The sequence below is a fragment of the Perca flavescens genome, unplaced genomic scaffold (genome assembly GCF_004354835.1).
Source record: "Perca flavescens isolate YP-PL-M2 unplaced genomic scaffold, PFLA_1.0 EPR50_1.1_unplaced_scaf_1, whole genome shotgun sequence".
Lineage (NCBI taxonomy): Eukaryota > Metazoa > Chordata > Actinopteri > Perciformes > Percidae > Perca > Perca flavescens.
This window is the reverse complement of record NW_021166514.1, coordinates 206,750-223,522: the sequence shown is the minus strand read 5'-3', so window position 1 is coordinate 223,522 and position 16,773 is coordinate 206,750. Positions and strand designations below refer to the sequence as shown.

Sequence of the window (16,773 nt, the reverse complement as noted above, 5' to 3'; positions counted from 1 at the left end):
AGCTCCGCCCATTACTACCTACACACACACACACAGCTACACAAGCTCCACCCATTACTACCTACACACACACACAGCTACACAAGCTCCGCCCATTACTACCTACACACACACACACAGCTACACAAGCTCCGCCCATTACTACCTACACACACAGCTACACAAGCTCCGCCCATTACTACCTACACACACACACAGCTACACAAGCTCCGCCCATTACTACCTACACACACACACACAGCTACACAAGCTCCGCCCATTATCTTTACAGGCTGGGTGCTAACCTATGTCTGTCTGTGTCTGTGTGTGTGTGTGTGTGTGTGTGTGTGTGTGTGTGTGTCTGTGTGCTAACCTGTGTCTGTGTGTGTGTGTGTGTGTGTGTGTGCTAACCTGTGTCTGTGTGAGTGTGTGTGTGTATGTGTGTCTGTGTGCTAACCTGTGTGCTAACCTGTGTCTGTGTGAGTGTGTGTGTGTGTGTGTGTGTGTGTGTGTGTGTGTGCTAACCTGTGTCTGTGCGTGTGTGTGTGTGTGTGTGTATGTGTGTCTGTGTGCTAACCTGTGTGCTAACCTGTGTCTGTGTGAGTGTGTGTGTGTGTGTATCTGTGTGCTAACCTGTGTGCTAACCTGTGTGTCTGTGTGCTAACCTGTGTGCTAACCTGTGTGTGTATGTGTGTCTGTGTGCTAACCTGTGTGCTAACCTGTGTGTGTATGTGTGTCTGTGTGCTAACCTGTGTCTATGCGTGTGTGTGTGTGTGTGTGTGTGTGCTAACCTGTGTCTGTGTGAGTTTGTGTGTATGTGAGTCTGTGTGCTAACCTGTGTGTGTGTGTGTCTGTGTGTTAACCAGTGTGTGTGTGTGTGTCTGTGTGCTAACCAGTGTGTGTGTGTGTGTGTGTGTCTGTGTGCTAACCAGTGTGTGTGTGTGTGTGTGTGTGTGTGTGTGTGTGTGTGTGTGTGTGCGTGCACATGTAATGGGCTGTGTGCTAACCTGTGTGTGTGTGTGTGTGTGTGTGTGTAGGCGTGCACATGTAATGGGCTGTGTGCTAACCAGTGTGTATGTGTGTTTGTGTGTGTATGTGTATGTGTGTGTGTGTGTGTGTGTAGGCGTGCACATGTAATGGGCTGTGTGCTAACCTGTGTGTCTGTCTGTGTGTCTGTGTGTGTGTGTGTGTGTGTTTGTGTGTGTATGTGTGTGTAGGCGTGCACATGTAATGGGCTGTGTGCTAACCTGTGTGTCTGTCTGTGTGTCTGTGTGCTAACCAGTGTGTGTGTGTGTTTGTGTGTGTATGTGTGTGTGTGTGTGTGTGTAGGCGTGCACATGTAATGGGCTGTGTGCTAACCTGTGTGTGTGTGTGTGTGTGTGTCTGTGTCTGTGTGCTAACCTGTGTGTGTGTGTGTGTGTGTGTGTCTGTGTGTCTGTGTGCTAACCTGTGTGTGTGTGTCTGTGTGTCTGTGTGCTAACCTGTGTGTGTGTGTGTGTGTGTGTGTGTGTGTATGTGTGTCTGTGTGCTAACCTGTGTGTGTGTGTGTGTGTGTGTGTGTGTCTGTGTGTCTGTGTGCTAACCTGTGTGTCTGTCTGTGTGTCTGTGTGCTAACCTGTGTGTGTGTTTGTGTGTGTGTGTGTGTGTGTGTGTGTGTGTAGGCGTGCACATGTAATGGGCTGTGTGCTAACCTGTGTGTGTGTGTGTGTGTGTGTCTGTGTGCTAACCTGTGTGTGTGTGTGTGTGTGTGTGTGTGTGTAGGCGTGCACGTGTTCGGCCTGTGTGCCACGGCGCTGCTGACTGACATCATCCAGCTGTCGACGGGCTACCACGCTCCGTTCTTCCTCACCGTGTGTAAACCCAACTACACGCTGGCCGCCGCGGCCTGCGCCAGCAACGCCTACATCACCAGAGACATCTGCTCGGGGCACGACCTGCACGCCATCATGGCCGCCAGGTCAGACACACACCACGGACAGAGATTACAGAGCGGGGACGACCCGCCCCATCCTGTGGGTAAGTCCCGCCCCTTCCTGTGTCCAGCTTGGGACTTCATTTCAGTAAAATGTGTCCGGTAGTGAACAGACAGAGAATGTTTGAATTACACACATGATGCTTGATACCTTATTACATTACATGTCATTTAGCTGAAGCTTTCATCCAAAGTGACTTACAATGTCTAAATATGTCAGAGGTAAAACACCTCTGGAGCAACTAGTGGTTAAGTGCCTTGCTCAGGGACACATTGGTTAATGTATCGCAGTGGGAATCGAACCCAGGTCTCCCACACCAAAGGCATGTGTCATATCCACTGCTCCATCACCACCCCGTACCGAGATACTGAGATGTAACGTTACACCTTTCTTCTCTTCTCTGATGAAAAGATGTTGGATAAAACATTAAGATAACGGTTAGATAATGTAATTATCACTGAGACTAAACCTACTAAACCTACTAAAACTCTAGTCTCAGTAGATCACTGAGACTAGAGGTGTAGATCACTGAGACTAGAGATATAGATAACTGAGACTAGAGATATAGATAACTGAGACTAGAGATATAGATAACTGAGACTAGAGGTGTAGATCACTGAGACTAGAGATCACTGAGACTAGAGATATAGATCACAGAGACTAGAGGTGTAGATCACTGAGATTAGAGATCACTGAGACTAGAGATATAGATCACAGAGACTAGCGGTGTAGATCACTGAGACTAGAGATGTAGATCTCTGAGACTAGCGGTGTAGATCACTGAGACTAGAGATGTAGATCACTGAGACTAGAGATATAGATCACAGAGACTAGTGGTGTAGATCACTGAGACTAGAGATGTAGATCTCTGAGACTAGAGATCACTGAGACTAGAGATGTAGATCACTGAGACTAGAGATATAGATCACAGAGACTAGCGGTGTAGATCACTGAGACTAGAGATGTAGATCTCTGAGACTAGAGATCACTGAGACTAGAGATATAGATCACAGAGACTAGAGGTGTAAATCACTGAGACTAGAGATCACTGAGACTAGAGATGTAGATCACTGAGACTACAGGTGTAGATCACTGAGACTAGAGATCACTGAGACTAGAGATGTAGATCACTGAGACTAGAGGTGTAGATCACTGAGACTAGAGGTGTAGATCACTGAGACTAGAGATCACTGAGACTAGAGATATAGATCACAGAGACTAGAGGTGTAGATCACTGAGATTAGAGATCACTGAGACTAGAGATATAGATCACAGAGACTAGCGGTGTAGATCACTGAGACTAGAGATGTAGATCTCTGAGACTAGTGGTGTAGATCACTGAGACTAGAGATGTAGATCACTGAGACTAGAGATATAGATCACAGAGACTAGTGGTGTAGATCACTGAGACTAGAGATGTAGATCTCTGAGACTAGAGATCACTGAGACTAGAGGTGTAGATCACTGAGACTAGAGATATAGATCACAGAGACTAGCGGTGTAGATCACAGAGACTAGAGATGTAGATCTCTGAGACTAGAGATCACTGAGACTAGAGGTGTAGATCACTGAGACTAGAGATATAGATCACTGAGACTAGAGGTGTAGATCACTGAGACTAGAGATATAGATCACTGAGACTAGAGATGTAGATCACTGATCGGGTTTCACACTAAACTAAGAGATACTATGACAAACTTACCTGATAAATGATCTTTTGAACTGACAAACATCAGATGTGTAATTCATGGCTCAGTTCAGGATCTAATCATTATCTGTCTCTCCCCTGTTCACTACGGGACACATTCATACTGAAATAAAGTCCCACGCTGGACACAGGAAGGGGTGGGTCTTACACACAGGAAAGGGTGGGTCTTACAGACAGGAAGGGGTGGGTCTTACAGACAGGAAGGATTGGGTCTCACACACAGGAAGGAGTGGGACTTACACACAGGAAGGGGAGGGTCTTACACACAGGAAGGGGTGGGTCTTACACACAGGAAGGAGTGGGTCTTACACACAGAAAAGGGTTGGGTCTTACACACAGGAAGGATTGGCTCTTACATACAGGAAGGAGTGGGTCTTACACACAGGAAGGGGCGGGTCTTACACACAGGAAGGAGTGGAGCTTACAAGCTTTTTTCTCTCTTCTTCTGTCCTGACAGGAAAACGTTCCCTTCCCAGCATGCAACGCTGTCGGCCTTCGCTGCTGTTTATGTTTCTGTAAGTGCGAAGTTACTTTTTTTATCAATCAATAAATGATTAAAGGTGACTAACTGTTATGTCATCCTTTGGTTCCACACGTAGTCAGACTGATGATGTCATCCTTTGGTTCCAGATGTAGTCTAACTGATGATGTCATCCTCTGGTTCCAGATGTAGTCAGACTGATGATGTCATCCTTTGGTTCCACACGTAGTCAGACTGATGATGTCATCCTTTGGTTCCAGATGTAGTCTAACTGATGATGTCATCCTTTGGTTCCAGATGTAGTCTAACTGATGATGTCATCCTTTGGTTCCAGATGTACTTTAACTCGAGCATCTCTGACAGCACCAAGCTGCTGAAGCCCCTGTTGGTGTTTGCCTTCGCCATCGCCGCGGCGATGAGCGGGCTGACGCAGATCACGCAGCACCGCAGCCATCCCATAGACGTCTACGCAGGCTTCCTGATCGGAGCCTTCATCGCCGCCTACCTGGTGAGCTATGGCGAACTTCAAGTCCTCTGATGACATAAACTCGCCAAATCTAAATCCAGACACACAGCTTGTTACTAGACATGGTCCTATACTGATACCAGTATCGGTACCGATACTGCCTAAAATGCTGGTATCAGTACCGGGAAGTACTGGAGTTTATGCACCGATCCGATACCACGTAATAAAGCCCTAAAGAAAATCTATGTTAAAGTAGTTTATTTATGTTCTTTTTCCGTTATAACTGACGGCATTCATTGTTTGTGTTTGTTCATGTTTCACAAAGAGTTTAAAGTGTCTCTGATCTACCAGGGCAGGAGTAGGGAGGGGTCTCTGGTCCACCAGGGCAGGAGTAGGGAGGTGTCTCTCTGGTCTACCAGGGCAGGAGTAGGGAGGTGTCTCTCTGGTCCACCAGGGCAGAAATAGGGAGGTGACTCTGGTCTACCAGGGCAGGAGTAGGGAGGTGTCTCTGGTCTACCAGGGCAGGAGTAGGGAGGTGTCTCTCTGGTCCACCAGGGCAGGAGTAGGGAGGTGACTCTGGTCTACCAGGGCAGGATTAGGGAGGTGTCTCTGGTCTACCAGGACAGGAGTAGGGAGGGGTCTCTGGTCCACCAGGGTAGGAGTAGGGAAGTGACCTTCTGGTCTACCAGGACAGGAGTAGGGAGGTGTCTCTGGTCTACCAGGACAGGAGTAGGGAGGTGACCTTCTGGTCTACCAGGACAGGAGTAGGGAGGTGTCTCTGGTCTACCAGGACAGGAGTAGGGAGGTGACCTTCTGGTCTACCAGGACAGGAGTAGGAAGGTGTCTCTGGGCCACCAGGGCAGAGGTAGGGAGGTGACCTTCTGGTCCACCAGGGCAGGAGTAGGGAGGTGACCTTCTGGTCTACCAGGACAGGAGTAGGGAGGTGACCTTCTGGTCTACCAGGACAGGAGTAGGGAGGTGTCTCTGGTCTACCAGGACAGGAGTAGGGAGGTGTCTCTGATCCACCAGGGCAGGAGTAGGGAGGTGTCTCTGGTCTACCAGGACAGGAGTAGGGAGGTGACCTTCTGGTCTACCAGGACAGGAGTAGGGAGGTGTCTCTGATCCACCAGGGCAGGAGTAGGGAGGTGTCTCTGGTCTACCAGGACAGGAGTAGGGAGGTGTCTCTGGGCCACCAGGGCAGGGGTAGGGAGGTGACCTTCTGGTCCACCAGGGCAGGAGTAGGGAGGTGACCTTCTGGTCTACCAGGACAGGAGTAGGGAGGTGACCTTCTGGTCTACCAGGACAGGAGTAGGGAGGTGTCTCTGATCCACCAGGGCAGGAGTAGGGAGGTGTCTCTGGTCTACCAGGGCAGGAGTAGGGAGGTCTCTCTCTGGTCCACCATGGCAGGAGTAGGGAGGTGACTCTGGTCTATCAGGGCAGGAGTAGGGAGGTGTCTCTCTGGTCTACCAGGGCATTAGTATGGAGGTGTCTCTGGTCTACCAGGACAGGAGTAGGGAGGGGTCTCTGGTCCACCAGGGCAGGAGTAGGGAGGTGACCTTCTGGTCTACCAGACAGGAGTCGGGAGGTGTCTCTGGTCTACCAGGACAGGAGTAGGGAGGTGTCTCTGGGCCACCAGGGCAGGAGTAGAGAGGTGACCTTCTGGTCCACCAGGACGGAAGTAGGGAGGTGTCTCTGGATTACCAGGACAGGAGTAGGGAGGTGACCTTCTGGTCTACCAGTACAGGAGTAGGGAGGTGACCCCCGGCGGCCCAGAGTTGGGTAGTTTTCATCCATTAGAAGATTTTAGGCATAAAAACATTTGATTCAAGGATTATTATTCATTTCTCCTTCAGGCGTACCACTCTGTGGCTAACTCCAAGTCCTCTGATGACATAAACTCACCAGACTAATCTAAATCACACAGCTTGTTCTGCAAAAACACAGTTCAAACTTTGTAATCTGCTGCGTATATTTCGCAGCCCAAATGTGTAACCATGATGATTTTTCCTACTTCAGGCATTTCACGCTGTGGGTAACTTCAAGTCCTCTGATGACATCACTGCAGCCCCAACCCCCCCGCCTCCGAAGGAGGATGCCCTGCGGGCGCTGACTGAGCGAGGACACGAGTCCGTCTACAACAAAGGCCCGGCCTCCGCCTCCGAGAGCAACGACGAGATAGCCGCGGTGCCCGCGCCACTGCTGGACCGTCTGGAGGGCCGGGGGCCGCTGGGACCCCTAGGGGGGTCTCTGGGGGGGCATCTGGGGGGGTCTCTAGGGGGGCCGCTGGGACCCTTGGGGGGGTCTCTGGGGGGGCCCCTGGGGGGGTCTCTGGGGGGGCCGCTGCAGAGGGAGACGGACTCCATGGAGACCCTGAAGAGAGCCAGCGTGGACGTGGAGCTGCTCGCTCCTCGCAGCCCGATGGGGAAGGAAACCATGCTGACCTTCAGCAACACGCTGCCCAGAGCCAGCGCTAATGCCAACGGGGGGGTGAGGCGCTCAATCTAAACCTAAACACGCAATAATGCTTTCTCCACGCACGCTTAACACACTTTTTAACCTTCTTTTTCAGTAGATTTTTTTCGGGACTTTGGACTCATTTTCTGTCATTTGAGTTAAAGTCATTATTATCATGGTAACTTTCCCTAAATCTCACACAGCAGAGCATCAGAGATCAAAACCTGAATAAACCATAAAACTGAGTTTCCTTTGGCAGGTGCTGGGGTCCAGCCCGCCACGGGAGGACCCTCCGGTGCAGCCGGTGCAGCCGGTGCAGCCGGTGCAGCGGCGTCTGAAGGCAGTGCCGGGCCCCGTGGACCCGCTGCGCTCGCAGCAGTTGGTGTCGGAGTGGAAGCAGAAGTCGATGGAGATGCGCGAGCTGAGCCTGCGCGGTGAGGCGGAGCGAGACGCCAGCGAGGACGGCTCCGTGGGGGCAGACGAGGTCTTCCATCCCGCGGTGCATTCTGGGAGGCCGGCGTCCGCTCGCAACCCAACTCCACCTCCGGGCGGCGCCAAAGCTGTGGCCACTCCACGGCCGCCGCAGATCCCCGAGGCAGGGCCGCCCCCCGTGTCCCCAAAGAGCGCCGTGACCCGCGCTAAGTGGCTCGCCATCCGGGAGAAGGCGAGCGGCGAGGGGACAGCCCGCAGCGCCGCCAACACGCCCAGACTCATGCAGGTAGGGACGGGAACACAAGTTCTCCCAGGTCCAATCAGGGGACATAGTTTTATTATCTGCACAGTGGAGACAAGGAGCACGCACACACACACAGATACACACACACACACACACACACACACACACACACATAAACACACACACACACACACAGATAAACCCACACACGAACACAGATACACACACACACACACAAACAGATATACACACACAGATACAAACACACACACAGATACACACACACGTTTTCACACATAATAACTCAACAAAAACATATAATTTTAGAAATATGTATTCACAATGTATTCAACAATAACACCAGTACATAAAATGTAAATAGTCGCAGTAAGTGCTAAATGTGTAGGTGACGTGTTCCAGGAGAAACTTAAATAGCCAACAGACTAAAGAAGACAGACAAGACCAGGTATTTTTAGCTTTGGTTCAAGTAAAGTTGTGAACTTTTTGAAGTCAGTCAACTCACACAGTTGTGTAGACATCCCAGGTGTTCCTGTGTATTTACTAACCTGTAGTGTTCTCTGTCCTACGGTGTTCTCCGTCATGCTTCCTGGCCCTGTACCCATACATCCATACCCTGTACCCATACGTCCATACCCTGTACCCGTACATCCATACCCTGTACCCATACATCCATACCCTGTACCCGTACATCCATAACCTGTACCCATACATCCATACTCTGTACAGATACATACATACCCTGTACCCGTACATCCATACCCTGTACCCATACGTCCATACCCTGTACCCGTACATCCATACCCTGTACCCATACATCCATACCCTGTACCCGTACATCCATACCCTGTACCCATACATCCATACTCTGTACAGATACATCCATACCCTGTACCCGTACATCCATAGCCTGTACCCATACATCCATACCCTGTACCCATACATCCATACTCTGTACAGATACATCCATACCCTGTACCCGTACATCCATAGCCTGTACCCATACATCCATACCCTGTACCCATACATCCATACTCTGTACAGATACATCCATACCCTGTACCCGTACATCCATAGCCTGTACCCATACATCCATACCCTGTACCCATACATCCATACCCTGTACCTATACATCCATACCCTGTACCCGTACATCCATACTCTGTACCCGTACATCCATACCCTGTACCCGTACATCCATACCCTGTACCCATACATCCATACCCTGTACCCGTACATCCATACCCTGTACCCATACATCCATACCCTGTACCCATACATCCATACCCTGTACCCATACATCCATACCCTGTACCCGTACATCCATACCCTGTACACATACATCCATACCCTGTACCCGTACATCCATACCCTGTACACATACATCCATACCCTGTACCCATACATCCATACCCTGTACCCATACGGTATGGGTCAATGTCTTATGTTCGAGTCAGTCTGATGATGTATTTCCTCTCTATGCAGGTGGTTTCCATGGCGAAGCAGCATGGCATCCGTGCGGCGTCCTCCGAGACCTCCAGCTGCTCCGGCTCCTCCTCGACCGCCGAGTCCCCGCAGCAGCGTGGCGGGATCGTCACCGTGGACGCCCACGCCCCTCACCACCCGGTGGTCCAGGCCCCGCCCCCTCTACAGACCACGCCCCCTCTACAGGCCCCGCCCCTGGCCGGGAACGGGAGCCTGTGGGAGTGGGCGTCCGACGGCGGTGACCCGCGGGACGCCTACGACCTGAACAGCCTGACCCGCGGCGACTCAGCGGCGCGCGGCAGCAGCTTCCGGCCGCACCGCTCCGCCTCGCCGCGCGGCGTGGGCGGGGGGGCCACGACTCACGGCGAGGCCGAGGCGGCAGCGGACGCTCAGCGCCGAGAGATTGCCATGAGACGCAAGACAGCGCTGGTTCTGTTGGATCGAGAGCTGCGTGCACAGGCGGAGCAGGAGAACCTTTATCTGCAGGGACGCAGGTTCAAGGACTAGTCTCAGAACCTTTCAAAATAAAATAGTCTCTGAAACTTTCAAAATAAAATAGCCTCTGAACCTTTCAAAATAAAAGCCTTATTGTGAAAGTGACAGTGCAGAGCGGGCACAGCGAGGAATGCCGACTGGCGGGGTGCGCCATGGATTCTGATGGGATATCAGTTGGTTAAGGAAACTTCAGTTTATTATAAATAAACATCAGTTTATCTTGGATGTAAAAGAACTTCTGCTGTAAAACGTGTTTGGTAGTAAATGGAGAGACTTGATGAATTATCTTTTAACACTTGTGTTGTCTTCCCGTCGACCTTTAACTTTTTGTCCTTATGGGACAACATTTTAAATGAATGTTTAACTTTTTTGTTGCTTTTTTCAGAGCTTTGTATATTCATGGTCAATAAACCTAATTTATTTGACATTATACCTAATTATTTTGTTTAAAAAAGCAGAAATTATGAATTATTTTTTACTAATAGTTAAGATCAGAGGATGTACTGTTATATTCTTTTGAAACCATTTAAACATTGTTTTAATTGCAATAAAATTTAATACAACACCTAAAATTCATGAAAGTAATAATCAATTTTACATGCAAATTTATTTTATGGGTTCCATTCAGCATGCATCCATGTTAATTTTGGGCAATTTGGATGAAAGAAACCCATGTTTGTGATATAAAAAACTGCAAAAAATTTGCCCCTAGGACAACATAAGGGTTAAAGTGACAAACATCATTCTCTGTCTCTCCCCGTTCACTACCGGACACATTTTACTGAAATAAAGTCCCACGCTGGACACAGGAGGAGGCGGGACTTACACACAGGAAGGGGTGGGACTTACACACAGGACTTTGAGGGAATATTTCCAACATGGAGTGAGCTCCTGTGATTGGTCCAGGAGCTGCTTCCTGACTCGGTGATTGTGTGACAGGAACTGGACCCTGCAGGATTCTCTGATTGTAAAAATTAACTGTTGCCTTTCTGTCGTGATGGTTGCTTGCTATAGTGATTCTCAGCATGCTGCTCTCTGATTGGTTGAGGCTGTAAGTGTGTAAAAGTGAATGTGTGTCTTTATGAGTGATATGAGATTACATATTTATTGTCAGAGTTTAAAGATACACTCACTGGTTCATCTGCTGAGAGTTATAATATAACAGAATATGTAATCTGGACACACACACACACACACACACACACACACAGACAGACACATACAGACACACAGACACACACACACACACACACACACACGTTTTCACACATCTTAGAAAAATAGCAACAACATTTAAAAAGCCACAAAAACATCTGAAAAATGGACACAAAGGTTCAAAACAAAATGTCATAAACGTCACAAGAAGAGCTGATTGGTTTAACGAAATCCCAACAACCCAGTGATTGTTTGTCCTATCCCAGAATGCATATGTGTGATGAGAAGTCTGTAAGAAGTTGTGATATGGATCCAGGGTGTGTGAAGGTAACCAGTGAGTGTATCTAGACAAGATCTGGCTGCTGCTTTCTGTGTCTGGGTGTTGCTGCATGTGTCTCTCTGAGATATAAACATCTGGTGTTATCTGTTATTATCTGTTATATCTCCAGCGTTTCTGACTGAATGTAAAACACAAATCTTAATTTCTCTTCCTGAATCTGTTGAATCTGGGACTTTAGCGTTGAAAAATGCAGTAAAAAACTTTGAAAATAGCGCCAAATGACGGGAAAAAAACATCGGAAAAAACCTGTCATAACCACCAAGCCATCTTGCTGAATGTTGAACTCTGGGATGTAAAAACATGAACATTTCTCTTCTCTTCTTGAATCGTTGAATCTGTGCGTCTTGTGACTGAAAAAAGAAAGCTGTGCTGCTGTAACAACAGGTTAACGCCGAGGGGCGGCGCTGCATGCTCGCTGCTCGTTACCGTGACAAATTAAAAGTTATTCTTCACTTTCTTCTTGACTCTGACTAACGTTACAGGAGTAAATGTACTTAGTTACATTCCACCACTGGCTGTGAACATGAGACACAAACCTGTCCTTAAGTCCAAATGTTGAGGTACAAGCTGTAATGTAACCCTACAGGACTAATGTTCAGCAGCAGTTAGAGTCAACTAAAAGTTCTGTTGTTGCTGCTGACAGACTCAGATTATTATTCTAAGTGTCTGACAACATTATGGGATGGATCCCTACAGAGATAGACCTTTTAGTTAAAGAGTAAGATCCTTTTAGTTTAACATGAAACAGCCCTGAAATCACCATCACCAAACTTCACCAGACTCCATGTAAATAATCAGGACTTTTAGCGTGTATAGAGCCAGCATATCTCCACCAGACTCCATGTAAACAATCAGGACTTTTAGCGTGTATAGAGCCAGCATATTTCCACCAGACTCCATGTAAATAATCAGGACTTTTAGCATGTATAGAGCCAGCATATTTCCACCAGACTCCATGTAAATAATCAGGACTTTTAGGGTGTAAAGAGCCAGCATATCTCCACCAGACTCCATGTAAATAATCAGGACTTTTAGCGTGTATAGAGCCAGCATATTTCCACCAGACACCATGTAAATAATCAGGACTTTTAGGGTGTAAAGAGCCAGCATATTTCCACCAGACTCCATGTAAATAATCAGGACTTTTAGCGTGTATAGAGCCAGCATATTTCCACCAGACTCCATGTAAATAATCAGGACTTTTAGCGTGTATAGAGCCAGCATATCTCCACCAGACTCCATGTAAATAATCAGGACTTTTAGCGTGTATAGAGCCAGCATATCTCCACCAGACTCCATGTAAATAATCAGGACTTTTAGCGTGTATAGAGCCAGCATATTTCCACATGTAAATGGGTGAATTAAGGGTTTATTTCAACCAAACCAGAGTGGTGATTGTTGGAACAGTGGAAAGATGAACCAAGACGGCTTTTGACTTCTAGAGACAGCAACCTACTCCTCTCCATCCTCTCTTCTCTGGTATCTTTGCTGGAGGCCATCCAGCAGCCAGCGGGTTGCCATGGCAACAGCAACCAGCAGTAAATGAGAATATGTACACACAGACACAGACACAGACACACACACACACACATACATACAAAGACACATACACAGACACAGACACACACACACACACACACACACACACACAGACACACACACACACACACACACACACACACACACACACACACACACAGAGACACACACACACACAGACACACACACACACACACACAGTGAAGTCTTCACCACAAACATATTATATAATGTGGGAGAGAATCAAACCTCCAACAGACCCAATCAAACAGCTTTTCTGTCCCATTGATGACATGTTACTGCAGTAAAAGTACTAATAGCACAGTGTGAAGTTACAGCAGCTGGCTGAGAGCAGATAACTAATGTGGAGAGAAAACAGACAGACTCTCTGCTCCCTGAATTCAACAGAATATGAAAATGAAAAAGTGAAAGACTTACGTACTTGACTGCTCTGATTGGAGGGTTTCTCACGCTGCAGCTCGACCTGGAAAACCTCTGGGACACCCAGACAACTTATCTTGTGTAGGAATTCAACAGAAAGACCAGAAACACATCGCAGTGACTTTATGCTTTTATTGTGAAAAGAGACAGAACTCAAAACTAAACATGAACGGCATTTCTACAATTTCATGATCACAGCTTCCATCTTTAAAGGACTGGAAGTGGAAGAAGTTTACAATGTTCACCAGGAATCTGTTCAATCATTGCGAATTATTTTATACAAAGTTCATTCATTAGTTCATAACAATAACCTGAAATGTTTCTGTAAGTGTGATCCTGTACAGACTCAACTGATCAGCAGTGAGAAACACTACACAGAACACAGAGACACTGAAGAACCACGAGACCAGAACCCAAACCCAGGATAGAGAGGCTGAGTGAATGTGGTGTTGAAGGTGTGGAGGTGGATCAGTGAGTCAGAGGAGACTGAGTAGAAGGACAGAGAGCCAGCAGGACAGTCCACATACACTGCTACTCTACCAGAGACAGAGGAGGAGGAGATGGATGTTTTTCTCTTATTGTGACAGACATAGTAATCATCATTAGAGCAGATCAGACTCCAGGACTGATCATTATATCCAAACACACAGTCTTCACTGTTTCCTCTCCTCTTGATTCCTCTGTAACTCACTGATATATCAACCTGTCCTCTCCTCTCAACCTCCCAGTAACATCGACCAGTCAGACCATCTCTACACAGCAGCTGACAGTAGTCAAACCTCTCTGGATGATCAGGATATGACTGATACTCCTCCATACGTGTCACCTTCCTGTTGTTGTCAGACAGTTTAAGGTTTCTGTTCACTGTGTTTGTGTAGAGTGTGAGTTCACAGGAATCTGACGGAGAGAAGGAGACACAACACAGCTGCAGTTATTAACCAATCAGCACTCTGATGATGACATAGGGTTGAATGAGTGATGTCACAGTTTGATGAATGAAATTAAAAACACACTTACAGTTCTTCTGACCTGGTGTCAACCTTCTGACTCCAGCAGACTCCACCCTGAAAGGAGAGGGGGGGGCATTACATCACTCTCTCACACACAGATTCATTCTGATCAAATGTAGAGTTGGAATTTACTAATTTTATATTCACATTTGGGCTGTTAATCAATTAAATTATTGAATTCACTTTAATTTCCTTTAAAGTGTCCAATCATAAGAGAAGTTATCTCAGGACACTTTCCAGATAGAGTAGGTCTAAATCAGGATTTTATTTCATAGTACACACAAACAACCGTCCTCCTCTAAAGCTGTTTACTGCTCTAGAAATCAGCTGTTCTTATAATAGGCTATTTAATGTGTATGAGAGTGTGTTCCTAGAGTACATTATCATAATGACCAGGTCATGAGAATATTACTGAAACTACAGGTTATTTTATAGGATGGCGATGTCCATCTCTAGTTCCTGATAAACTCATCTAATCTTATTGTGACAGACACAGTAACAACCATCAGAGCAGATGAGACTCCAAGACTGATCATTATATCCAAACACAGTCTTCACTGTTTCCTCTCCTGCTGATTCCTCTGTAACTCACTGATATATTAACAGCTCCTCTCCTCTCAACCTCCCAGTAACAGCGACCAGTCAGACCATCTCTACATAGCAGCTGAGACCAGTAGTCAAACCTCTCTGGATGATCAGGATATGGCTGATCCTCTTCCATACGTGTCACCTTCCTGTTGTTGTCAGACAGTTTGAGTTTTCTGCCCACTGTGTTTGTGTTGAGTGTGAGTTCACAGGAATCTGACAGAGAGGAGACACAACACAGCAGTAGTTATTAACCAATCAGCACTTTGATGATGACATCAGAAGGTTGAATGAGTGATGTCACAGTTTGATGAATGAAATTAAAAACACACTTACAGTTCTTCGGACCTGGTGTCAACCTTCTGACTCCAGCAGGTTCCATCCTGAAAGGAGGGGGGGCATTACATCACTCTCACACACACAGATTCATTCTGATAAAATGTAGGGTTGGAATATACTCATTTTATATTCATATTTGGGCTGTTAATTAAATTATTGAATTCACTTTAATTTCCTTTAAAGTGTCCAATCATAAGAGAAGTTATCTCAGGACACTTTCCAGATAGAGGAGGTCTAAATCAGGATTTTATTTCATAGTACACACAAACAACTGTCCTCCTCTAAAGCTGTTTACTGCTCCAGAAATCAGCTGTTCTTATAATAGGCTATTTGATGTGTATGAGAGTGTGTTCCTAGAGTACATTATCATAATGACCAGGTCATGAGAATATTACTGAAACTACAGTTTGTTATTTTATAGGATGGCGATGTCCATCTCTAGTTCCTGATAAACTCATCTAATCTTATTGTGACAGACATAGTAACAACCATCAGAGCAGATGAGACTCCAGGACTGATCATTATATCCAAACACAGTCTTCACTGTTTCCTCTCCTGCTGATTCCTCTGTAACTCACTGATATATTAACAGCTCCTCTCCTCTCAACCTCCCAGTAACAGCGACCAGTCAGACCATCTCTACATAGCAGCTGAGACCAGTAGTCAAACCTCTCTGGATGATCAGGATATGGCTGATCCTCTTCCATACGTGTCACCTTCCTGTTGTTGTCAGACAGTTTGAGTTTTCTGCCCACTGTGTTTGTGTCCAGTGTGAGTTCACAAGAATCTGACAGAGAGGAGACACAACACAGCTGCAGTTATTAACCAATCAGCACTTTGATGATGACATCAGAGGGTTGAAGAAGTGATGTCACAGTTTGATGAATGAAATTAAAAACACACTTACACTTCCTCAGACCTGGTGTCAACCATCTGACTCCAGCAGGCACCACCCTGAAAGGGGGGGGGGGGGCATTACATCACTCTCTCACACACAGATTCATTCTGATCAAATGTAGAGTTGGAATTTACTAATTTTATATTCACATTTGGGCTGTTAATCAATTAAATTATTGAATTCACTTTAATTTCCTTTAAAGTGTCCAATCATAAGAGAAGTTATCTCAGGACACTTTCCAGATAGAGTAGGTCTAAGTCAGGATTTTATTTCATAGTACACACAACCACCGTCCTCTAAAGCTGTTTACTGCTCCAGAAATCAGCTGTTCTTATAATAGGCTATTTGATGTGTATGTGAGTGTGTTCCTAGCGTACTTTATCATATAATAATGACAAGGTCAAGAGAATATTACTGAAACTACAGTTTGTTGTTCTATAGGATGGAGATGTCCATCTCTAGTTCCTGATAAACTCATCTATAGGCTGCTATATGAACGTTGTGCTATTCAACCAAAGCTGCATGAAAATAAAAGCCCTACAGAGGGAAATTAATGAGATATATTATATAGTACAAATAACAGCGTGAGACTATGACGTTTGGATATTTATGAATTCACGAATTAGAGTTTTATAATGTTTGACGTCTGTGGGTTCAGTGACAGCAATGTCCATAGCAACCAGCAGTTTATCTACGGCAGTGGCAGGCAGTGTATTTTACACCTGGGCCTT

The 16,773-nt window shown here is 46.6% G+C and overlaps 1 protein-coding gene across 1 annotated transcript in view; it reads left to right on the top strand.

The window, feature by feature from the left end:
• plppr3b (phospholipid phosphatase related 3b) overlaps nt 1-9,747 on the top strand; it is a 16,898-nt gene extending 7,151 nt beyond the window's left edge. Inside the window, exons 4-12 of the mRNA XM_028572486.1 lie at nt 1,741-1,936; nt 4,118-4,175; nt 4,476-4,649; nt 6,624-6,802; nt 6,929-7,094; nt 7,381-7,807; nt 8,310-8,547; nt 8,632-8,961; nt 9,213-9,747. Coding sequence (XP_028428287.1) covers nt 1,741-1,936; nt 4,118-4,175; nt 4,476-4,649; nt 6,624-6,802; nt 6,929-7,094; nt 7,381-7,807; nt 8,310-8,547; nt 8,632-8,961; nt 9,213-9,747 — 2,303 coding nt within the window. The remainder of the gene's footprint in view (nt 1-1,740; nt 1,937-4,117; nt 4,176-4,475; nt 4,650-6,623; nt 6,803-6,928; nt 7,095-7,380; nt 7,808-8,309; nt 8,548-8,631; nt 8,962-9,212) is intronic.
• Nucleotides 9,748-16,773: the final 7,026 nt, after the last annotated feature.